Genomic DNA, 25,645 nt, shown 5'->3' on the forward strand with positions numbered 1-25,645 from the left:
AGTCTCAATCATATTCTGCTTTACTATGCCCCATATTCCAGTCTGCATGTCGTTGAATTTTTCTGTTTGGGGCAGTTTAATCTAAGCAGCTGGCCTTTTTCTCTTTTGGATTTGGAGGAAGGACTGTGGATATAAAAGGGACCGGAAAATCCTAATTATATTACCATCACTTTCTTCAATTCTCTCTGAAATACAAAGTGCATGAAGATCAACTGCATCTTTCAGTTGCTTTAGTCAGTTTCTCAGGGCAAAGAAGGAAGTGTCCAAGGAACCTAAGGGCCTTTGCTCGGGGTGAGGCAGGAAGGACCCCTCTCACTTTCCTGCGTTGGTGGTACTGTGGCTGTCCCACTGATCATCCATTCTGCATTGTGTTTTCCTTTACATTCTATATATTTTGGAGGGGGATCAATCACACCAGCATAACCTATTTATTAAAATTTAGCATAATTTAATTAACTGAGTCAATGACTCTAGTAAGTTAATATTGATTTTAGCAGGCATCCAGAATTTTTGCACTGAAAATATAAACAAAGATTATATTAGGAAATCCAGATTGTATTCCCCACTGTCACAAATATTAAGAACCATAAGTTCACCTCAGGAGTGAGATGACAGCCTTAGCATTATATAAAGTACACAAGGAGATGACTTAGAAATCCGAAGTGTAGTTCTTACGAATGGAAATTAATACTTTGTTTCGGTACAACCTACGCTTCCCTGCCTTCTCTTAACCCCGTATTTCAAGGGGTGCCGTGGAAAAGCACTGTTCTAGGAATGTGGAGACATGTTTTTTGCCCCCTGAACTGTCACTGTCATTAACTAGTTTGGAAACTTGTGTAGTAACATTTTTAGGGGGCTTAAAATAAGTATTTGCTTAGGGTTATGTAGTGTCAGTAGACATAAACATACATAAGCACATCTCTGTCTTGTGGGGCAGAAAGTGTGATGTTAGTATTAAATCAAAGAGTTACCACTTGCCCATTGAGAAACAGGGAACACAGAGAGAAAATATTGCAAGACTTAGACTTAGACTTAATTATGATTCTCAAGTGAGTTAGAAACAAATGTAAGTACTATAAAAATATTGATGAGATGTTTTACATTCGTTTTTTCATACCAGTTGTGTATTTTATACTCAAAGCACAACTCAATTTGGAGGGGTTGCTTTTTTTTTTAGTTTATTTATTTATTTTTAGAGAGACAGCATAAGCAGGGGAGGGGCAGAGAGAGAGAGAGAGAGAGAGAGAGAATCCCAAGCCGGCCCCATGCTGTCAGTGCAGAGCCCAAAGCTGGGCTCCATCTCATGACCTGACCCAAAATTAAGAGTCAGGAGCTTAACCGACTGAGCCACCCAGGTGCCCTGGAGCTGCCACATTTTAAGTGCTCCACATCCATATGGGGCCACCAAAGTGGGAGGGGGGCGCACAGGCCTAAAGTCACAAAATTTCTGGGTGAGTCTTGGTTGGCAAGTATCAACACACATCTATGTCCATTTTTAAGCCAATTCTTTATTAGATAGCTATTACAGTGCCTAAAAAATCCGACCCAGGTAAAAGAGATTTATTTACTGAAATGCATTTGTTCAAAAGAAAAAGAAGAAAATTACCATACATTTTGAAGATAAAGAAATTGTACCATTAAGTTTTATATACTTTATACAATTACTGCTTTAAATTTATGTAAAATTGTCAATATTATGTTCATTATAAGATACTGTGCCCTTTTAAGTTAAAAAATAGGAAGAGCTATAATTAAACTTTAAAAACAGGGGTGCCTGGGTGGCTCAGTCAGTTAAGTGTCCGACACTTTGTATCAGTTCAGGTCATTCAAGGTTCCTGAGTTCCAGCCCTGCATCAGGCTCTGAGGTGACAACACAGAGCCTGCTTGGGACTCTCTCTCACCCTCTTTCTCTGCCCCTTCCCTGCTCACGTGCGTCAAAATAAAAAAACATTTTAAAAATCTTTAGTCCATTAAGCATCTGACTTCGGCTCAGGTCATGACCTTGGGCTCTGTGCTGACAGCTTGGAGCCTGGAGCCTGCTTCAGATTCTGTGTCTCCATGTTTCTCTACCCCTCCACTGCTCACACTCTGTCTCTCTCTCTAGAATAAACAAACATTTAAAAAATTTTTTAAACTTTAAAAATATATACAACTACAAATTAGTATTTCAGCAGTTCTAACGTCTCCACTGAGTCCCACCTAAGTGACTAGAGAAGTCAGGAGAGGTCAGTGCTGATGCATTTGAGATCTCTGCCACACAGCATTATTCACGTGTCTGTTTTACAGAACTGTATAGGAAAGATGTAATAACCACCCAAGACCTAACACAATATATTTCAATGAGTGTTTACCAGTTTCAAGTATATAAATATGCTGACGGTCACCACAACAATCGTGCCAAATCACGCATCATCACGTACCTCCAGACATGGTCCTGGTATAGATGGGGAGATCTTTGGCAGCTCGCCGAAGGACCTCCTGGTGGGCTTCCCCTCTTGGCTCTCTCTCCAACAACTCTTTCTCTGCATAAGAGAGATGGAACTATGGAAGAAATGTACATTTCAGTCAGTGTTCTCAAGAAATAGCATATTGGTCCATACACCTATGAAAAGGTATTTATAAAACTTTAATTGTATATATTATATACGTTGTGAGTGATAATAGAGTTTGAATCTGGGCATGTCCGTTAATCTAGTGAATCATTAGTTGATACAATTAGAACAAGAGAATGATACCTACTTCCTCAGATGTTGAGGAAACTCAAGAGGAAGAGAGTATGTAAAATTGTTTTATAGAATTCTATTCCAGTATTATATTAATAAATGAAATGGCAAAAAAAATATTTGGCTCACTGGGTAAATTTTTCAACTGGATATTATTAGGAATAAAAATAGAAAGAAACCTATCAAGCATGTTTTCTTATCTAAGTGAGTTTAACTTAAGAATAATCATGACATGAATTTTCCAGCACTCTGAAGAACTAATCATTAATTTACTTCTTATACTGCCAATCTGGCCCACCCAATTAAAAAATCCTTATTTGAGAAAAATCAAATTTGTTTGGGCTACACACACACACACACACACACACACACACACACACAAACACATATACACACAACCCAATCACAAAAAACGAGTCTTAAAAGTCTATATAAGTATAAATGTGTTCCAAGAGACACGTACAAGGATATTCATAGCATTGTTGTTTGAAATGTAAAAAATTAAACACAACCCAAACATCCATCAAAAGGATAATGGACAAACTGGAGTATGATATATCCACATAACTGGATCCCCTGATGCATCCAACAATAATGAATAGAGCTATGCACAACAAAGAATCTTAATATACTGTTGAATAACGAATAATTTTATAGCACATATACTGAGTGATTCCATTCCTAAAAATTTTTAAACCAGAAAGCTATACACTACGTACATATACATTCACATATACATCTGCATATACATGTATATACATAAAAATACCAATTATAAAGAAAAACAAGAGAACAATTAACACAAAACTTCAAGATAGTAGTTACTTCTTGAGGAATGTGGGGAAATACAGTATGGAAGAGTACGTAAGAAATACTGAAAATATAAATAATGTTTTCTCTGATGTTTGGGTGACTGTTTAGGCCTTTTCATTTCTTTATTTTGTTATTATTTTTTTGAGAGAGGGAGAGAGAATGTGCAAGTGTGAGTAGGAAAGGGCAGGAGGGAGAGAGAGAATCTGAGGCAGGTTCCAGGCTCAGTAAAGAGCCTGATGTGGGGCTCAATCCCATAAGCCTGGGATCATGACCTGAGCCGACATCAAGAGTCAGATGCTCAAATGAGCCACACAAGCGCCCTTTTTATTCTTTAATGCATTACATATGCTTTTTTTGTATGTAGGGCATATTTTACAATTTTTTTTAAGTTTTAAGAGGAATCTAATCATGTCAATGAAAAAAAGAAAAACAATTTGTTGAAAATGAGGTGATGATATTTGAGCTTAAATCTTTACCTTTGGAGAAATAAAAATTAAAAATATTTGTTCAGAGGTTGACAATTCTACCAAGGTTATTATAAAAAGAAAAACAAATCTCTAGCTTTCAAATGTAAATAAAGTTTAAGTTACCATAAAATTCCCATATGCATGACATGTAGTTAAATATAACTGTAAAATTTCAGACATATTAAGGTAAGGGAAATAAAAAAGTCTTCTCTAAGTAGAAATTTACATAATACAAATTATTCTTAATTAGCATATTAAATTTACTGGCATTAAATTAGTAGATACGTTACAGTTATGTCTTTAAGAGTTTCCAACATAATTTAAAAATGTATTCTCTACCTTAAATACTCCTCTGGTTATAAACTCACAGCATTTGCTTACTTCTTAGTTAATTTCGTCGTTTTTCAAATTACACTTCAACCAGTCCTTTCTCAAATGAATACAAATGACAAATAAATGAAGGTCACATGTATGAAGGGGTATTGTGTTCTATCAGTTACTCTTCACTTGTATGCTACCTTAAATCTGTTTTAAAACCTGAAACATATTTACACAAGTGTTCTGATTGCTTGAATATATACATGGGGTGGTGAGTGGCCGTGAGCAGTGTTATTTCCAGCCTAGCAAAGTAAGACCCTGCACACTGATCCCTGAGGCTGGGGCAGAGTGAGAAAGAGGGAGACACCACATCTGAAGCAGCTCTAGGCTCTGAGCTGTCAGCACAGAGGCCAATACATGGCTTGAAATCAGAAATGGCGAGATGGTAACCTGAGCCAAAGTCAGATGCTTAACTGACAGAACCACCCAGGCACCCCAGGAAAAACTTATTTTATAATTCAGTCCCCAACATTCCATTCTCAGAATTGCACCATATAGGCAAATATATCTCCCTTCTGTGTTTCTAAAATTAATTTAAAACCTAGCATTGAAAATTAGTTTAATAAAGACTTAAAAATAATCAAAAGGATTAAAACCATCAACATTTTATCACATTTTCTTATGGAGTTCTGGATCCTTTTTACCTTAGAGGAAAGTTCTAGTCAGTGACAGAACTGAAAGACTCTTTTGCATGTTTAATGTTTTTATTAATAAACAAACAACACACTGCATCAGGTCCAGAAAACCAAAAACAGGTTGGCAGAACTGTTACGTCATATGGATGTCTAATTCTACCATCTAATTCTACCTTGGAATGCACCAAATATAAAGTCCTTTCCCCTAGAACACTTTTTATTTTTTAAATTCTATTTTTAAGCAATCTCTATTCCCAAGGTGGGGCTCAAACTCACAACCCAGAGATCAAGAGTCACATGCTCTGCGGACTGAGCCAGCTGGATGCCCCGCCCCCAGACCACTTGGATGTGCAAAGGTAGGTCACAGATTTGAAGAAAGATGACTTTTGTTGAGAGTTGAATGAATGGAGGATCTCCTCGGGTAAAACAGATGACATCGCGACCTACCACCAGCCTGCGGGCTACGCAGTCCTCTGGCCGGTTAATGCCCTCTCTTCTGTTCACTTTAAATCGTTCAATCCACTTTAAAACATTTTAGAGTTAGAGAAAATGTGAGGAAATATGGCACAGTTCCCATATTTCTTCTCACCAATTTTTCCACATCATAACATTATGTATTAGTACACTTGGTCCATTTACCACAATTAAGGAGTCGATATTGATACATTACTAGCTGAAGTCTGTATTTTATTCAGATTTCCTTAGTTTTTACTGAATATCTTTTTCTATTCCAGGATCCCATTCAGAATACCACAGTACAGGTTAAAGAAGAGTATGATTCTTAAGGATATACAAATTAAGAAAAAACCTGAAATCTAATAACCAGTAGAAAACTCACGGAATGTATTTCCTTCTTTGCTAGCGATGGACAAAAGTGAACATATAATCTCACCAGTATCTAAAATGTACAAATTAACATATAGAATTTAATTGACAACCAGTGGCTTTCTTAAGGACAACAGGCACTGCCAAAGGACTGATAAAACTCATGGCACTCTAAGTTGCTACTGTTGTTTTTTCAAACAATTCGGCAAGTAACTGAAGTTTTCTTGGTTTAGTAATTTGACTTTTGAGAATTTATATTAAGAAAATAATCCAAAATATGGGTAAGAAATATGTACAAAACATGTGCAAATATGTTAACAAGATTTTTTATAATACAAAAAGGTGGGATCAGCCTAAAACTCCAAGTTGGGATGTGACAAAGTAAACTTTTACATATTTAAGTGAGAATATTAAGCCATTATTCAAAATGATAAAAAACCAATGATGGACTATTATGGGGGGGAAACGGGAATCTGTACATGCTGAATACAAGTTGGAAAATTGCTCAAAGGCAATTCAGCATGTCTACTGGGTAGATGAGTACGATTGTTTTTTCCTTCTCTTTTTGTCTACTCTCCACTTTCACAGTATAAACTAGTATGGTTATCTTACTTTTATGGCAGAAAATCTTATAAACTAAAAACGGATTAGCAATTTAACAATCTTGTTATATAAAAAGGTAAATTTTAGGTCCAGATTTCTTATAATTCTCTCAATAGTAACAAGAAAATATATTCACAGTGTTCTCTTACTACCTCTTCTCCTGTTCTTTTAGTCCTATTTTTCAAAGATTTTTAGCAGTTGAGAGCACTCCGTTGTCAATTAAAATCAAGGACTCCTCATTTTACAATTGGGAGTGTCTCTGCTGCTAAACAACTGGAAGATTAGGGTGAGACCCAGCATCCTATTCATGGGATAACTCAAGATTCTTCCCCAGCAAGTGAGGGGCTTTCTTTCATAACAGTGGTTTCCCAACTCTTCTGACCGTGGACCCATCATTAAAAAGTAATTTGAGACTAAAATGCATTTTTGATTATATATTTAGTATTAGCTAATATATATGAAACCTTTTATGTGAAACTTTATATGCATTTATATATTTTGTACTTCATATAAATTTCATATATATTTCTATGTCTTATGTTTGTAACTTTGAGAAAAGGAAACATTAATAGAATAATATGCAAATGGAAGTGTTGCTATTTTTTTTCTCCATGCTCCAACTGATATTCTGGCTACACTCACCCATGGTGGTGTCTACTCTCCATGCTACAGCATGGTAGACTGCCAAGAGTGTGGGCTTGATGGTCAGGAGAACTTTGCTTTAGGGGCACCTGGATGGCTCAGGTCATCATCTCATGGTTCATGAGTTTGAGCCCTGGGTCAGGCTCTGTGCTGACAGCTCAGATCCTGGAGCCTGCTTCCGATTCTGTGTCTCCCTCTCTCTCTGCTCCTCCCCTGCTCATACTCTGTCTCTCTCTGCCTTTCTCTCTCTCAAAAATACACATTAAAAAAATTTTTTTAAAGGAAGAAAAAGAAGAACTTTGCTTTGAATGTTAGGTCTGCCACATGCTAGTTCTAGACACCCAGGGGTACTTAGCTAATGTCAGAACCTACTGCTCCATTTGTAAAATGGTAACAAACAGCATCTACCTCACACAGCTGTAGGACTTGAATAAAGTGTATGTTTTGTGTGTGTGTGTGTGTGTGTTTGTGTGTGTGTGTAAATATCATCCAACAAATCATGGTACAACTGCAAATTTACCATCCTCAACCTCAACTTCTCCCTCAATACTGTGACATTTCTTCCGTATTTTATCATGGTATTTTCCCGCTCTCTCCAACCACTATTTCAAAGCTCTGCTTTCTCAAACCTCAGTTAAACCCACCTCACTCTCACTCTTAGCTGATGATCTCACATATAATTTGATTAAATGTTTATTCATTTTTGAGACAGAAACAGAGCGTGAGTGGAGGAGGGGCAGAGAGAGAGGGAGACGGAGAATCTGTCTTTATCTGTTGTGTTCACTGACCTTTTATGGGTCAGACGCAGCTCCAGATATTGGCGATGGGGCAGTGAACACAACAGATAAAGTTCATGCCGTTGCAGAGCTTATTTTCTAGGAATGATATAATATGAATATGGAATGAGTTACAGAATGATATGCTACGGAGAAAAATACCATTCCAGGGATAGTTTACCATTTTATACAGCATGACCATGGGAAGCCTCAAAGATAAGGTATCATCTGAGCAGAGACATAGAGATAGGAAGGAAGTAAGGGGCCTGGACACATACTTATCTGTGGGAAGAATGTTCCCGGTCAAGAGAAAACAATCAGGTTTCAAGATCCCTGAGGGAGAAACATGCTCAGCATACTGATGGCACAGCAAGAAAACCAATGTGACTAAGGCAGCACTGAAGAAGGTCAGAGAGGCGGTGTGGGGCCAGGCCAGGTACAGCCTTTTAAGCTACAGTAGAGAATTATGTTTTCACTCTGAGGGAGCTCAGGTATCAAAGGGAAGTTCTAAGCAGAAGAATGATATGATCCGTTTCTTGTTTTGAAAGGATCACCGTGGATACTCGTTAAAAATATATGATAGGGGCGCCTGGGTGGCTCAGTCGGTTAAGCGTCCGGCTTCGGCTCAGGTCATGATCTCACAGTTCGTGGGTTCGGACCCCGTGTAGGGCTCTGTGCTGACAGCTGGCACAGAGCCTGGAGCCTGCTTCGGATTCTGTGTCTCCCTCTCTCTCTGACCCTCCCCTGCTCACACTCTCTCTCTCTGTCTCGCAAAACTAAATAAAAGAAACATTAAAAAGTTTAAAAAAAAAAAGGGAAAGAGAAAAATTAAAAAAAAATATATATATATGATAAAAGGAAACCGGTTGGATGGTTACTGCAATATGCAGGCACGGGATGCTGGTGGCTTGGGCCAGGGGTGGCAGTAGCCCTGGGGGCGGGGCATGGGCTCCCACTGCGGCTGCGTTGAGGGTGTGCTTACAGACTTTGCTGATGGATGGGATGTGGGGTCTTAGAGCAAAGGAGTTGCCAGAGATGCCCCCCCGGGTTTTGAATAGGATTGCCGTTACTGAGCTGGAAAAACCTGAAGAATAAGAGTCAGGGAGTGGGTGGGGAACCAGAAGTTTGCTTTCAGGTACTTTGAATTTAAAATTTCTATCAGATGCCAAATACATAGCTGGAGATGAGTCTGGAATCCAGAAGAAAGGACTAGGCTAAGGATTTTCTTTCTTTTTTTTTTTTAATATTTATTTATTCTTGAGACAGAGGTTATTAATTTGAAAGTTGTAGCAATGAGTTAGATGATACACCAAGTCAAAATGTAGATAAATAAGAGAAGTCATCCAGGGATTGAGGTCTGGAACAATCCAATGCTTTAAGGTTCAGGAGAGAATGAGAAATCAGCAATGGAAACCTAATGGAGCTGCCACCACAAATAAAGACGGAATTATTGGGATGAGAAAGTGGGTAAAAATATTCTGCAAAGAAAATAATGCCATGGTATACACAGGAAAATACATGTCATTAAAAACTACTGGAATATAAAGTGGGAAGTCAGAAATTTAGACAAGACTCCTTTGTTGCCAAACTCGGGAGACTGGCCTTTACCCGAGGGGCATGCAGAATAACCGAATAGATGGAAGACGTAGTGTGGAAAAATTAAAGTGATTTTAGACTTCCAGCGTCAGGGTGAAGGATGAATTTTTCCAGGGCTCTGGGAAGGGAGTGTAGGCAAGAATGTCAACAGTGAAACCCTACAGAAAACTGCAATGTCTCAGACAAAGATGACTGAGATCCTGAATTAGTGTAAAGATGGGGCGGGGCGGGGAGGGGAGAGGAGAGGAGATGAGACAAAGGAAAGAAAAAGGGGTTGGAACCAAAAAAGAAAAACTGGAAGTAAAAACATCAGCAGCATTTGGATGTTGAGGGAGTGGCAAGGAAGCCAGAGAATTCTGGCAAGGCTGCCAGGCTTCCAGAAAGCTGGAGTGTCAGGAGGCTGAGCTGGATGGCAGCGGCACTGACCAGTGTAAGAAACAGATGCGTCATGGTCTTGGGGAGAAGGGGGTGACTTCAGCGTTGGATGCGCTGTATCTGAAGCGTCGTGGACTCAGCAGCCATGTTTGGCAGGGGATATATAAGTTTGTGACGGGAGCGGTCAGAGCTGGAAAGAGATCTGGGAATTGTCAACACAGAAGTTACAGGTAAAGCACCAGAAAGGGTAAGATCCTCCGGCACATGAGTCAGAATGCTCCTTCAAGCCTACAACTAGGGCCAGGATGGCGGTAAGAGAGAGAAAAGGAAAGAAGCAAACATGGCAGGAGGGAGGAAAACGTGGCAGGAAACAAAAACAGGTAGAGAGTAGAAGAAAAAAAGGCTCTGTGAAAGCATTTTAGGCCAAGCATACCATTAATTCTGTGCAAATACCTGTGGCTTCATTTTCACTATCTTTTCCCAGGTCATATAGCATTTTTACCAGCCTTTTGACCACGGTTGAATTTCAAACAGATTACTTCAGGGCACAATTTGCAATGATGCCTACACCTATCTTTTTATTTTCTTTTAAACGTGGCCAACTAAACCCACAACATTATTGCTGGAACAAAGTTTATTTCAATGCAACAAACATGTACTGGACTAAGTGCCAACAGGAGAGAAATGAGTAAGACATAGTCCTCTGCTCCAAACTTTTAACCAGGACAAAAGACTTAGAAACAAATACTTAGAATGTTCTTTTCACAGTATAAATTTGACCACATCACTCTACTTAGTCTTCTGTAGCTGAGACTGCTAATTTCCCCCCAACACCCACAATTTCCTTCTTCCGACATGGTCAATATGGTTAACATGGCCACTGAGAATAAAGACTATATTCTTAACCTTCTATGCAGGTAAACGTAGCCACATAACTAGGTTCTAAACTAAGTGGAAATGGCACCAGCAACACCCAGAAAGCATCCTTAAAGGAAAGGACACTTACTTCTACTCCTCTTTATTACTTACTCTGACTTGCTGTCTGGAAGGCAGACATAATGGCTGGAACTACAGCATCCATCTTAGGTCAAGAGGTGACGGGGGAAATGGTGGATAAAATGTAAGAGCAATAAGCTGTGGACTAGCTACAGACTGAACGCAGAGGATTACTGACAGTGTTATTTTGTTGTTATTGTTTCTGGTGGCTAAGAGCCAACTCATGTATGGTTAGTGTGATAATTATAGTATAGCAATGTCTACCTTCAGCTCTATCCATCCATCCATCCTGCTGCCTGATACTTAAGTAGAAATGGAACACGACACAGATTTAGTACCAGAAATATAATACTAATACCGTGCAAAAAATAATACTTACAAAGTGAAAATTCAAGTATTTACCAACAGGTACATTAACATAAACAAATCAGTATACTCAATAAGTGCAACATTAACAAAAAGATGTAAAATTCATTCTTCAGACATCAGTATCATTGACTTCCAACTTCGAGATAACTTTACTAATATTTTCACTTACTTCTTTTGAAGGATTCATTGGTAATGTAAAGATAGTTTTCCAATATGACCAGACGAACATTGCAAAAAGTAGATGATAAGCAATCAGGCACACAACTAAAATGAGAAAAACATAATTATCATTATAATACGCAAATACACACTAAGATCATAGTATTCACAAAATATCTGTTTGTTCTACACGAACCAAATTCTTCAGTAACTTAATTATTTCACATCCCATGATAGAAAGCTCCCATCTGGAGACACACTCATCTATTGGCCAAATGGCTACTGCTGTGCCTGCAACACTAAATTATAAACACAGCATTAAACAAATGTTAAAACATTCAGGATTAAAGAACTTGAGTTCAATGACAACGAATAGCAAAACCAGTTCCTATTTGAGAAGGTATTTGCTAATTTTGCTTAGCTGTCGTCAAATCTGTTGGCATATTTAAACAGACCATCTGGACAAAGAAAGATTTCCTCCAACAAGAATTCAAGTGTCTTATCACATGGGACAACTTTGAAGAAAAGTATACTTTGTTCGGGCAATGTATACAAACACACTTTGTGTGGTGTGTTAGTCTTGAAATACTGTATTATGCAAATACAAAATATTTTGTATGCAGTAATAATGATAATTCTGGAAGATACATTAACATATAAATAAATTCTATAAGATACAGTTGAATAAAATACGTTAGTTTAAAATATAGCATGTTTGGTATTTTAAAACTATACGGCAATTTCTTAAAGAATGACAACACATATAGAAGCATTTAAAAATTCAATTATCTAATGAGGCACTCACATCAGTGTGAAATGACTACAGCTAATGATATTCCCCAGGAACTATATGGGAGACTCAGGAATGGGGTAATTCTCAGAAACATGAGATTGTTGATATTCCTGTATTTTGAAGCCACCAAGAATCTTTGGCACAGTGGCTACCATTTGAAGGGTGAGGTCTTTGCCAAATGTCTACCAGAACTCAGTCTGGGGACTGAGGGAAGTCTTTAACCCCCGCAGGACTCTACATTTTCAAAGTATAATTTATTAATTCCAACCAGCTCTAAATGAATACTCTCTTCAAAAAACTACTTTAACAACTTCACATCTAAGACAATAATAAAACATATTTACCTTGTTCTCCAACGTTTTCCATGGACACTGTAGAAATAAACAGAAAACAGTGATAAGTAGTAGATTATAACACTCATGGCAAACAGGGCCTGACAGAGACGCAGGGCACTTGAGCAGCCTACTAACTTGGCTGCCCTTCAAACCAACATTCGTTAAATATTTGCTCAATTTTATTTAGAGGAGAGGTGAGCACTGTTAGGGGACAGGGTGGAGAAGGCAGGCTGGTGGCTGCATTCAGCTGGGTCTCTCTTGGTATTTCAGCCCTAATATCACAGAGAAAACTTAACCCAACAGGCATGCTCCGCGTCGGTCTTATTCCTCCTATACCAATTGGTTTCTTAGTCTTCCTTCCAACTCAGGGTTCAGATAAAAAGCAGCATTTTCCAGATCAGTATATTTTCTAAGGTATTTATTGCTCTTTACAAGTTGGCCACTGCCTAGATAACTCTCCAGAAAGACTAAAATGTAACATCCATGGCACACACTCTTCTTGTCAAATTTCTAGAAGTTCAAATTCTTATGCCCAATGAGTAATTGCTCCCTGCTGTACAATGAGAGATGCAGGAAATGCGCCTGAGACACTGCTGCAGATACCCCAAGGTAGATGAAGACCCTAGATTAGGGACCACTTAGCTAAAATGAGCTGGGACAAGAAGCTGTATTTAGAAATAACCAACCTTGTATATTGCCTGCTTGTTTTGTTTCCCATTTGGTCTTCCCCCATTTGTACTAAAGTCCTTTTTGGAAGTTTTGGCCTATCTCAGAGTTGGAAGTGGTAGCCAACAAAGATTGGTATTTCCTGGAATTTACTTTCAGTGCCTTAAGAAGCACTGGAACCAGAGAGTAATGTTGTGAAAGATTTTAAGATTATCTGATCCAACAAACATCCTTCCCAAGAGAGCTACTGAATGTAAGTTTCTAGAGGCAGCAGGAGCCCATGGTTTTGGAGTAAGTCCATTCCACTACTGGACTGCTCTAAAGAATGATTATAGGATTATAGTGTGCTGAAATTAGCCTCTTTGTGGCTTCTACTGATGGTATCTAGGCTTCTAATCTGTAGCATTAAACAGAAAAATCTAAAGGACAGACTTCACATATTTAAAGTTACTCCATCTCCCTTAAATTTTCTTTTAGTCCAAATAATACATGAGTTCCAAATCTCTCACCAATCTTGATGTGGCTCCTTTAAATACAGTCTTTCCTTGACTCTCAATTTCTATTAACATTGTTTTTAATGTTTATTTATTTTGAGAGAGAGAGAAAGAGAGAGAGAAAGAGAACATGCGCATGTGAGCAGAAGAGGGGCAGAGAGAGAGGGAGAGAGAGAACCCCAAGCAGTCTCTGTGCTGACAGCAAAGAACCAGTGCAAGGCTTGATCTCATGAAGGGTGAGATCATGACCTGGGCTGAAATCAAGAGTCAGATGCTTAACCACCTGAGCCACCGAGGTGCCCCTCCTTTAATTTAATTTCTAGTACCCAGAATGGGACAGGCAGACAAGATGTTGACCATGTGAATACCTTCGATATTATCACTATGGGTCACAATCTTCATGTTCACTTCAAAAGTTTATTTGCCCAATTTTATCTTGCATTAGCCGAATTCCTTTCTGGCCTGTGCCCTACAGTGATAATATTTTGCTTTAGAGATTTCTAACTTTCCAATATTCCTGAGAATTTAAATCTCTTCCCCAACTAACTGCAGTACAACTAGGCAACAGGGACTCTGACCTGTTGAAAGATTCTAAGGAATCTCAACACTTTCTTGGCACTGCTAGTGCACAGGAAGAGAAGAAGTGGGGATGGTAAATTATCATCCAAGTTATCAAAGATGTTCTTGTTTGGGGCATCTGGGTGGCTCAGTCGGTTGAGTGTCCGGCTTCGGCTCAGGTCATGATCTCACTGTTCGTGGGTTCGAGCCCCACGTCGGGCTCTGTGCTGACAGCTCAGAGCCTGGAGCCTGCTTCCAATTCTGTGTGTCCCTCTCTCTCTGCCCCTCCCCTGCTCATGATCTGTTTCTCTCTGTCTCTCAAAAATAAATGTTAAAAAAAATTAAAAAACAAACAAACAAAGATTTTCTCACTTGCCAAGAAGACAATGATGGCCTTCCGGATTATATCTTGGAGTCTGGAACCATCCTAGACACTGCACGGCTGGAGACTGGGTCATCAGTTGTTTTCCAGATGCCCTGTCCACCGAGCACTCTCCTCCCTTATCACTCATTCCTCTAAGAAATGGAATGAGGCATCCTAGAAAAGGCTGACTGGTCAGTTATCAGTTCAACTGATGAATGGATCAAGAACATGTGGTATATATACACAATGGAGTACTACATGGCAGTGGGAAAGAATGAAATCTGGCCATTTGTAGCAAAGTGGATGGACCTCGAGGGTGTCATGCTAAGTGAAATAAGTCAGGCAGAGAAGGACAGATACCATATGTTTTCACTCATAGGTCTGACAGGAGAAACCTAACAGGGAACCATGTGAAGGTGAAGGGGGGGAAGAAAGGGAGAGAGAGGGAAGCAAATCACGAGAGACTCTTGAATACTGAAAACAAACTGAGGGCTAAAGAGGGAGGAGGAAAGGGGATGGGGTTGATGGTCATGAAGAGGGGCACTTGTAGGGAAGAGCACTGGGTGTTATATGGAAACCAACTTGGCAATAAACTATTAATAAAAAAGAAACAACAAAAAAAAAGAATTATGAAGAGTGAGACTTTCTGTTGCAGTATTATCTTTAAGAAACTCTTGTGTAAAAATAAAACATGTAAAATCTAGGCTGAAGACTGAGACCATGAGCTGAAGCAATAAACCCTAATATACAAAAGGATGATCAACGGCTTCTTGATACAAACCTGGCTTGCATAGACATTCTTAAACATGCATACTAAAAAATGTATACCCTCCCTTATCTCTTTTGCATGAATTATCAAGCAGTCATTTAGCCCAGGGGTCAGTAAACTACAGTCCTGTTCCAAGTACAGCCGGCCCCCTACTTCTGCAGACACGTTTTTACTGGCACACGGACACAACCATTTGCTTTTGGCTATTTTTGTGTTATAATGGCCAAGTTGGATCTGTGTGACAGGGTCAGTATGATCTGTATTACCTAAAATATTTACTATCTGATCCTCTATAGAAAAAGTTTTCCAACTCCTGTATATTAGAATTCTTCAGACAAACAGAACCAACACACACACACACACACACACACACACACACACACACACACACACGAGAGGGAGAGAAGTGATTGGCTGATTTTAAGGAATTGGCTCACACGATTAAAGGGATTGACAAGTCTGGAATCTGCACAGCAGGCTGGCAAGCAGAAACTCCAGAAAACCGTTAGTGTTGCAGTCCTGGGTCCAAGGCTACCTCAAGGCAGAATTTTTCTTCAGGGAACCTCAATCTTTTCTTTTAAGGCCTTCAACTGATTGATAAGGTCCACCTACATTATGGAAGGTAATGTACTTTAAAGTCTATTGATTTAAAAGTTAATCACATCTAAAAAATACCTTCATAGAAACATCTAGACTGCTGTTGAACTAAACAACTGGCCATCACTGCCTACCCAGGTTGACACAAAATTCATCATCACACCCTGATGATATAGTTGAGTTTTATTCTGGAAATCTATTAAGAAGATATGTGTTGATCTTTTATATGAGTTCTCAAGTAAAGATTACTATTTATTATATATTTATTATTTATTATAAATCAGTAAGTCAGAACTATATCTAACAACAGATCCACAGTACATCTTTGTGCATCTGCTAAAGGAAAACTAATAATAAAATCCCTTTTCATACTCTAAAAACCCAATTACAAATGATCCCATCCAAATTAATGTATTCACCCTTACGATTGTTTAGGATGCTATCAAACCTTATTCTCTAAACAGCTCTAAAGATATTAGAACAGATTTAGTCTCCATCAGTTAAATTCAATCTTGATTTAAAGGAGGGAATCATCTCAAAGATCATGCTAGTCCTGTATTTTCTTCACCAAGTAATTTTTTATAATTTGACTTTGGTGATGATACAGTAAGAGTTGGTTACCAACAATTATGTCTGTTGATAAGAAGCAGCCCAGCAAACAGCTGGTAACTTAACTCTAATTTGACTTTTAGTTATAAGTACATCCAACATCCAAAACTTCAGACACTAAAATACGCCTTCATAGTAGAAAAAAAAGTACTTTCCCCCTTAATTTAGCAAAGAACAGTTATGTAATTGTTGCTAGAACAATTTGGTTTTTAGGTACTTTCACTGCAGATGTATACTGCTGTGATCTTTCTATTGCTTAGTCTGAGTTTTCTTTTTCTTGCCTTCAAATTCAAACTCTCCTTTTGGGAGGACTAACTTACCCACCCTGCATATACACAGTAACTTCTCTATATACACCCACGGCACTATTTCCAAATTCGGTTCAACATAGATACATCTTAGCCCCATATACACAGTCTAATAATGACAACCAAAAATAAAAATTTGGTTCTAATGAATGAACTGTAAGGACAACTTTATAGTCAAGCTCTATTGGGGGGGGAGGGCTTATCTTTAACTCATTCACTGAAAAACATCCACTAACTTCTCTATGCTTGATCTATTGGAGATAAGATGGAAAACGTGATTCCATCCCTGTGCTCAAAAAGCGTAAAGTTCATTAGATCATTTTAGTTCAAAGTTAAAATAACTGAAAAAACAAGGAAAGTTTTTAAGGCATTTTGAAATAAGTAACTGAAGTAGCTAAGATTCAGATTAAGCCAAAAATAAAAGTAGCAGTACAAAAATGCTTGAATATCTCCTGTCCTCGCCAAGTCTCTCCTTTGACCTCATCTCTTGGGCTGCTAACCCATTTCTCAGAACTTTTCACATGAAAACTTATTTAAAAAATTTTTTTAGTGTTATTTATTTTTGAGAGAGAGAGAGAACAGGAGAGGGGCAGAGAGAGGGAGACACAGAATCAGAAGCAGGCTCTACGCTCTGTGCTGACAGCAGAGAGCCCAATATGGGGCTCAAACTCAAACCACGAGATCAGAACCTGAGCTAAAGTCGGACGCTTAACCAACTGAGCCACCCAGGCCTCCACAATAAAATTTATTTTAATAATCATCCAAATGCACAGTCTCTAACCCCTCTAACTTCCTACTACTTCCTGAACCAACTCCAGTTGACTTTTCACCCCCAAATTCTACTGCTATCACTCCTGTTAAGGCCACCAAAGCGTCCCTTGCTGCGAATTCTCAATACTTATGTTACTCTGACAATTAATTATGCTCTTTATGTCTGTAGAATAGACAGTGAATTCTCCGACTAAATTAGCCAAGGGGAACCCGTTGAAGTAGGATCCTTTGTTTCTTCAGCTACTTTCCAAGAAGATCTAGCTCATTTTTCAGGTTATTACAGATCAAAATGTGGGCGGGAGGAGGTACATGACGAATCACTCCTGTGAATACTAGTCACGTTGCTGCCACACCAGCTTAATGACAGCCCTAAGAAAATACAGATCAATACCTCCAGCTGAATTCCAACTGTATTCCTTTCTTCCCAACAAATGTTTTTAAATTAATCTGCTTTATAATGGATCTACTTATATTTTAAGTCTTTATTGAACTGTGTTCTCCTTTGCTATCCTCACATGTCCCTGTAATCTTACCGACAACTGCAGTCCCTGCCTTCCTTGCTGACCTCATCTCGTGCCCTCCCCTTCTTGGGCAGCAGGCCTCAGCCACTCCAGGCTGCTTTGCTTCGTGAACGCGCTAACACTGTCCCCTCTCTAGATCCTCTGCACTTGCATGTAACTAGGTAGCAGGAGACCTGGACTCTGGTCCGATCCTTCTATTATGTGTGACCTTGATCATGATATTCAGGTGATCTGTGCTTTGACTTTGTTGTTTAAACAAAAATTTGTACTTTACCTGGACAGTTCCTATGGCTTTAAAATTATCCTCAGTCCTACTCTGTCTGAGCTATTCTGAAAGATTACCAACTTGTAAAAACCAAGGACAAAAGTCACTCTCTGAATAAATTTATCAGTGGGTTTATAGGAATTGTGTGTCCAGGACAGAGCTTGAGGACTGCTTCAGAACAGAAACAAAGAGCAAGGATAAGGCTTCGTGATGCAGAACTTCCCAACACCCAGCTTCCAACCGGGCTCCAGCACAACACCCTGACAGCCCTAACTACAAGCATCATGCCAGGCAATCTACATTCCTCACTGGGTCTGCACACCGTTCCTTAAAAACCCGTTTTATAACAGGAAAACCATCATCTCTTTTAAAATGTAAACTGATAACGTCATCTCACTAAAAACCATCCCACAGCTTTGCATTGAATTTACAATAAAGCCCGATCTCCTTACTTAGGCTTGGTGGACTATGATCCAGCTCCTACTTACCTCTCCAAGATCACTTCTCATCGCTCACCTGCTGCGCACTAAGCTGCAAACAGGCTGGCCTGTTTCTAGAACATACTAAACCTTACTGTCTTTTCCTTGTCTCAAAAGCTCTCCTCCCCCTCCCTCCCGCCCGCTCCATTCTTGACTAGCTCTTTATCATCCTTCAAACTACAATTTCCATGTCAGTTTCTCGCTGAGGCCCTCCTGTCCAGTTCGCCCCTGTAATCATTACAAAATACTGTTTCTTTCTTAGCACTTAGTACAATCTGCTAATGGTTTCTTTCCCATGTCTCTTGCTGAGGTTTGAATCCTGGCTCTGCCCTCTGTTTGAGGTTTTATCTTGGCCAAGTTACTTAGCCACTCTGAGCTGTATCTCAATATTTATACCATTGGGCTGTTTTGTGAATTAAACCACATAATATATGTAAAAGCACCCAGCATAGAACCTGGCACTAAACATGAGGGGTTTAATAAAGGTTAGCTGGATATAGAACATAAGTACCGTAAAAGAGGGAAGTGTTAGGAGTAGGCGCTCCCCAAAGTTTGGTGTCAACTCGTAATAAACAACCTGGAGAAAGTACACAGCAGTATATAGTGTATTTTTGGCTCACAGAAATGCCACAAATTTCTGGGGATGCAATGAGAAGTTGGGGGAAATAAATTGCTGGAATACTTTCTAAGTATGAATAAAACAGAAGAATGCAGGTGAGTTACAGTGTGGGCAAATTAATATGAGAAAAACTAAACAAGTCACTATTTAAATGTTTGTTTTTGAGCGAGCGAGTGAGCAAGTGGGGAGGGGAGTGGAGACAGAGAGAGAAGACACAGGATCTGAAGCAGGTTCCAGGCTCTGAGCTGACAGCACAGAGCTCGACAGGAGGCTCGAACCCACAAACCTGAGCCAAAGTCAGACGCTCAACCAACTGAGCTACCCAGGCACCCCTAGACAAATGGCTTTTTAAACTGTATTTTCTTTCCCTGCCCCTTCCAGAGCTCCTTTCCTGTCAACTCTTCCCCACCAGCACCTCACCCCGACGTCTGCCGTGGCCTGTCCAGGTTCTGAGCGAGCCTGATACACATCAAAATCTCTGTATCTGGTCGGGAGCTGCATCACTGAGGGGAAAGTCAACCTCCCCAGGTGGTTTAATGCATTCCTCCTGCCTCTAACCCAGTTATTTCTAACCAACTATACTGAGCTAAGCCATGTGCTAGAAATTACCAAAACAACCATGCAAGACTGGAAAACCGTTCCCCAAAAATGGCACAACGTGACCTCAAAGACAAAAGATGAACTAGAGTCCGTCAGACAACATAAACCACGAGACAGAAGTCTCTAACTTAAAAAGAGAATGCAGTCCGAAAGGTGATGCAAGGCATTTGCCATCTGGATGGTTAGGCTTCCAAATTAGCCAGCGAAAGCTTTTCTAATGTATAACCTACCTGAAGCTAGACTGCAAAATTATAAACGAATAACGTTACAAAAGAGTAGCTATTCTGTGAAGGGAAGGAAGCCTTTTGAATTGCAACAACCACGCTCATTTCCTTTCCACAACTTTAGGCAGCAGCCTGGAGCCCCGGGTCAGCTGGCCACACATGGAGTGGCTTTAACACCAGACAGCTATTTCCTCAGTTCTGGAGACCAGAAGTCCAAGATCGAGGTGTTGGAAGGATCTATTTCTTCACGTGCTTCTTCCTTTGGCTTGTAGATGGCCGTCTTCTCCCTGTATTTCATATCGTGTTACCTCTGAACATCTCTGTACATTTCCTCTTCCTAGAAGGGCACCAGTCCGATGAGGACCCACCCTAAATAACGTAATTATTTCAACCCAATTATTTCTTTAAAGGCTCCATCTCCAAATACTGTCATATTCTGAAACCTTGCAGGTTAGAATTTCAAGCTATGGATTGTGGAAAGACAAAATACAGCCCATAACACTCTCCAAAACAAGACTGAAGTTTGAGCAGGGTAAAGTCTGGTGAGGGTGAGAGGGCATCGGTGGGCTGGTGGGGGGGGCAGGAGCCTGACGTCAAGAGATGAGAAAAAAACTAAAGGAAGGGATAGTTTGTTGAATGCTTACTATATGCCGGGGATTGTGCTAATTTTTTAAAAATGTTTCTCTCATTTAAACCTTATAGCAATCTCTCAGAAAGGTATTATTTTAATTTTAAAAGTTAGGAAGACAGTCTTACAGAGGTAAAATAACTTTCCTAATGTTATTCAAGTCATAACATATGGAGTTAGGATCTAAATATAAGTCTGCCTGACTCCAAAATTCTTTCAAGGATTCCACGTGGCCTCCTGGGCTCTGATTAGCCTCTGGGGCTTCTCTGTCCAGGACCGCCGTGTTCCTTCTTCCTGCTCACACAGCGCTGCCCTGCTTGATACCATGCCGTCACCTGTTCCGTCTGATTCGGACGCACTGGAGAGCAGGTTCAAAATGTCCTCTTTGTCACCCTTCTTCCAGCTACTAACTTAAACACACCCTAGAAACAGATCGTTTGACAAACTTTGGACACAAATAAATTAAATATCTGGAATATTTCAGGGTAGACGCTGGACCTTGGTTCTCCAGAGCTCTCGATTCAGTAACTGGGAGAGAACGGGACTTTGGGCTCCTGGGACAATAGTGAGATGGCGATTAGAAGATGGGACAGGGGTTGGCTGAGCTCGCTCCACAACAAGAGAGGGAAAGAAAGATCACTTTGGAGGTCAGCACTGCCCAGTGCACACGAAGGTACATGTCCCACTTGCAGGAACTGGAAATGAAGAGAGATGGAACATTCTTCTGTCCTGAAATGATACCTGTAATTCTTACAGTTACCAAAATCTTCCAAGTTAGAAATATTTTTGTCTCTCCCAATAACATATTTTAGCAACTTGACCATAACATTGCTCCAAATATCTAAGAAGCTCTAATCTACAGAAACAGTGCAAAATGCAACTTACCCAAATGAAAGCTGGGAACACACACTTGAAACATTAAGAATGTGTAGGTCTTTCAATACATCAGTTTTTAAAGGGAAATACAAACACTTGGTCCCATGATCATGGCCCTGAAAAACTCACTGCCACTTTCCCCTTGGCAAAGGGGAAGGCAATTCCTGAATCACGGACTATACTAAGCAGTGCGGTTAAATAAGGAAATCTGATCTCAGGGCTGGTCTCTTGATCTTTGTATCCCCATTTCAAGGCTTACTCAATGGAATCCTATAATCCCCTGGTCTCAAATTAAAATAGAAGAGATTCCCTGTGCCAGTAAGTTATGCAGATCTCAGTGCAGACGGATTGATTCATCCTGGTAGAAAGAATTGTCTGGGTCCTCCCTCTTCCACACATGGCCACGGCCACCTCGAATACCTACAGTGCCTGGATCTTTCCAACAGTCTCTCTTTCCAATTCCAGATGCCCTTGTTCAGGCTGGGCCTGGCAGGCATGGCTGACTCCTCGGAACAACGCAAGGCTTGGACACCGCACCCCATGTGCCACCTGCGTCCCACAAAATGGCTGTCCACTCTGAGGAAGACAGTTAAATAGGGATTTAAGATCCTGGAAACAATTCCTACGTTGGTCAGAACCAAAGTTGTAGAACTGGAAGGGCCTTCATGATGACACTGTCCATTGTAACTCCATCTTTCCTGTACGTGGGTATCCATATTTATTAATGGGTAGCAAGCAAAGCTGCCACTTACAGTTTGGTCATTTCAGTATTTAAAAATGTGTATGATAATATGGAAATAATTTCTGTAGTATATTTTTAATGTTATTAGATCAATCTCATTATCTGGTAGAACTGCCACAGAGGACAATACTGAGACTGTTTTCCCTTCACTACCAAACATGAGCTGTCTCGATTAAGTAGAAAAACTGATGCTTCTTTGCTTCTGCAAGGAAAACAGACAACCTCCTAAAACCTCCCACTGCTTACAACTACATGCTGAGCACTACATGACCAGGGTACCTATGACACAGCACATATAACACGTTTCAAAATTAAACCAATATTTCTAGGCTTGTGTCAGTTCTTTGGCATTTATGCAGCACTCCAGAGGAAGAACTGTATAAAGCTGCAACTCCCAACCTTTGTGTCCGTGATGCTCATCAGAATAGAATTCACAGCAGCAGCCCTGAAGGGGGAAATCAAAAGATTTAAAACAACATCAGCACTGGCAACAACTCCTGCAGTATTGCGCTGGGCCACAATGTCCGTTCACACACGCGAGGATATCAAAGCGGGACTCCTCCTTCAGTACTGAGTCACTGGGAAGCATGGTTTTCTTTTGTAACTCCACAGCCACATATTCATGTAGTAAACTCACACACGCAATCTTTCTTTGATCTCAGCTTGAACTGGTAGTTCCCTTCTTCCTTGCGAGCAGCCATCCCCTTGTCCTAGGCTGCAATTACCCATGGAACACCAGCAGTCTACCTGACAGAAAATGCAGTAATGTATATTCGGTTGCAGCAACTTTGATACAACTTGACACAATCATAAACTGGCCATCCGCAGATGAACAATCACACTGCCTCTGCTGTACGACCCACTGTATTACGACAGTGCAATATTATACAAATACCAATTGTATGGTAGAGTATTCATTCATGTAAGTGGGAAACTGAAGCTGTGTGTACAGAACTGAGAAACACACTCATCAATATCTGGCCGGAGTCTCTTCCTCTATTCACTGTGTGAGCTGCATCTTGTTTCCTGCCTGGATCTCTGCCCAGTTGTATGTACTGATTTTTGCTTCAGTTTCTAAAACCGTTTTCACTTACCCTAGACCTGCAGGCCATACAGATACCTTGCATTCATTTGTGAATTGTGCAGTCTCTGTGCGGTGGCTAAGGGTCTAGTTCATGATTAATACCACAGGTCACTGAAGCATCCACAGAAACAGGTATGTTTCCCCCACTTCTCCCCACCAGCTCATGTTACCAAGTGTGTACACCACTGACACTTGTGGACACATTGCTTTATAAGAAGGTAAAATTTCTACCAGTTAGCATTAATGCTCTGGCTACTCAAAAACTGTTGCTGAATTTCAGACGATGTACTGTAGGCCAGCAGCTCTCAACATCTCTGCCTTGGGCATACCTGATGGCCAGCATTTCAGGAGGGACACACTCCCCAGGGATAAAGGCTGCCTCATGGGCAAAACAAGATTATTCACAATTCCCTGACCACCAACTTTTCTGCTGTGCCACAAAAGGACAAGCCAGTTAAAAATGGCTGCAGTGACACTGTATGGACCTCACAGATACCTGTGGAGACTTTCAAATTTGGATGTTTACGAGGGCATATATAGGCTTCTCTGGAATCACACGTTCATAAAAATCACCTATTCTAGGAAAACTGTACGCTGATCCTCAAAAAAAAAATTAAACCTAGAACTTCTGTATAATCCAACATTACATTTCTGGGTATATACCCAGAAGAATTGATCTCGAGGACTTGAACAGGTATTTATTTGCACATCCGTGTTCAAAGAAGCATTATTCGGAATAACTACAAGGTGGAAACAACCTAAATATTCATCAGCCAATGAACAGATAAATAAAATGTGGTCTATACATACAACGCAATATTACTGATCCTTAAAGGGGAATGAAATCCTGACTGACACACACACTACAACATGATGAACCTTGAAGACATTATACTTAAGTGAAATAAGCAGACATATACATGATCCCAGTTATGTAAGTTACCTAGAAGAGTCAAATTCACAGAGACGGAAAGTAGAATGGTGGTTGCCAGGGGCCGAGGGAGGGTACAATGGGGACTTACTCCTTCATGGAAACAGAATTTCAGTTGGGGAAGATGAAAAAAAATGCTGGAGACGGATGGTGATTGATGATGGCTGTCCAGAAATGTGCGTGCACTCGATGCCACTGAGCTGCACACTTAAAATGTACAGTTAAAATGTACAGATGCAGATGGCAGGGCGCCTGGGTGGCTCAGTGGGTTAAGTGTCTGACTTTGGCTCAGGGTATGATCTCACAGCTTGTGCGTCTGAGCCCCGCGTTGGGTTCTGGGCTGTCAGCTCCTAGCCCGGAGCCTGCTTTGGATTCTATGTCTCCTCTTTCTGCTCCTCCCCTGCTCGTACTCTGTCTCTCAAAAATAAACATTAAAAAAAAATTTTTAATAAAATAAAATGGCAGGTGGCTACAATGATACATTTATCATGCTATATGTATTTATTTAACATATATACATTTAAATTTTTAAAATTTATTTAAGAGAGCAAGAGCAGGGGAGCAGCAGGGAGAGAAAATCTCAAAGTGACTGCACAGAGCCCAGTGAGAGGTTCGATCTCACAAACTCACAAACTGTGAGATCATGACCAGAGCTGAGATCAAATCAGACTCTTAACCTACTGAGTCACCAGGGGTCCATGTTACATGCACATTTACCACAATAAAAGTTTTTAAAATTGCTTGCTCGAGAGCCTATTCTCGAACTGAGAAATTAAGGTAATATTCAACTTGAGCTCAAGTTTTCTTTCCCACCTCTGGCTGTTTCCACAATTAAGGGTTCTTGTTCTTTAATCTTTTCAAAAAAGGAACCTCAGAAGTGGGAAACAGAGGGAAAAAATCTCTGCTGAGATGGCTGGCTCGGCATTTCCAGTGAAACGCTTCATTCATGAGCCTCCCAGGTTCTCCAGGCCTGGGATTCAAAAGAATGTCTGGGCAAAATGACAAATTCCACTCCTTCTTGACCTTCTCAGGCAACGGGAAATAGATGAAACTGT

General features: G+C 40.1%; 1 protein-coding gene across 2 annotated transcripts in view; it reads right to left on the reverse strand.

Annotated features, from left to right (window-relative positions):
• The window catches only part of ZDHHC2 (zinc finger DHHC-type containing 2), a 55,000-nt gene extending 32,019 nt beyond the window's left edge, over positions 1 to 22,981 (reverse strand). For both annotated transcript variants that reach the window (XR_003906812.1, XM_029935135.1), the window contains exons 1-4: positions 22,975 to 22,981; positions 12,495 to 12,521; positions 11,368 to 11,462; positions 2,421 to 2,541 (exon numbers count right to left, since the gene is read on the reverse strand). Coding sequence is in view for 1 of the 2 variants with exons in the window: in XM_029935135.1 (XP_029790995.1) it covers positions 2,421 to 2,541; positions 11,368 to 11,462; positions 12,495 to 12,516 (238 nt within the window). In the remaining variant the exon portion in view is untranslated. The remainder of the gene's footprint in view (positions 1 to 2,420; positions 2,542 to 11,367; positions 11,463 to 12,494; positions 12,522 to 22,974) is intronic.
• Positions 22,982 to 25,645: the final 2,664 nt, after the last annotated feature.

Source organism: Suricata suricatta, chromosome 1 (genome assembly GCF_006229205.1).
Source record: "Suricata suricatta isolate VVHF042 chromosome 1, meerkat_22Aug2017_6uvM2_HiC, whole genome shotgun sequence".
NCBI lineage: Eukaryota > Metazoa > Chordata > Mammalia > Carnivora > Herpestidae > Suricata > Suricata suricatta.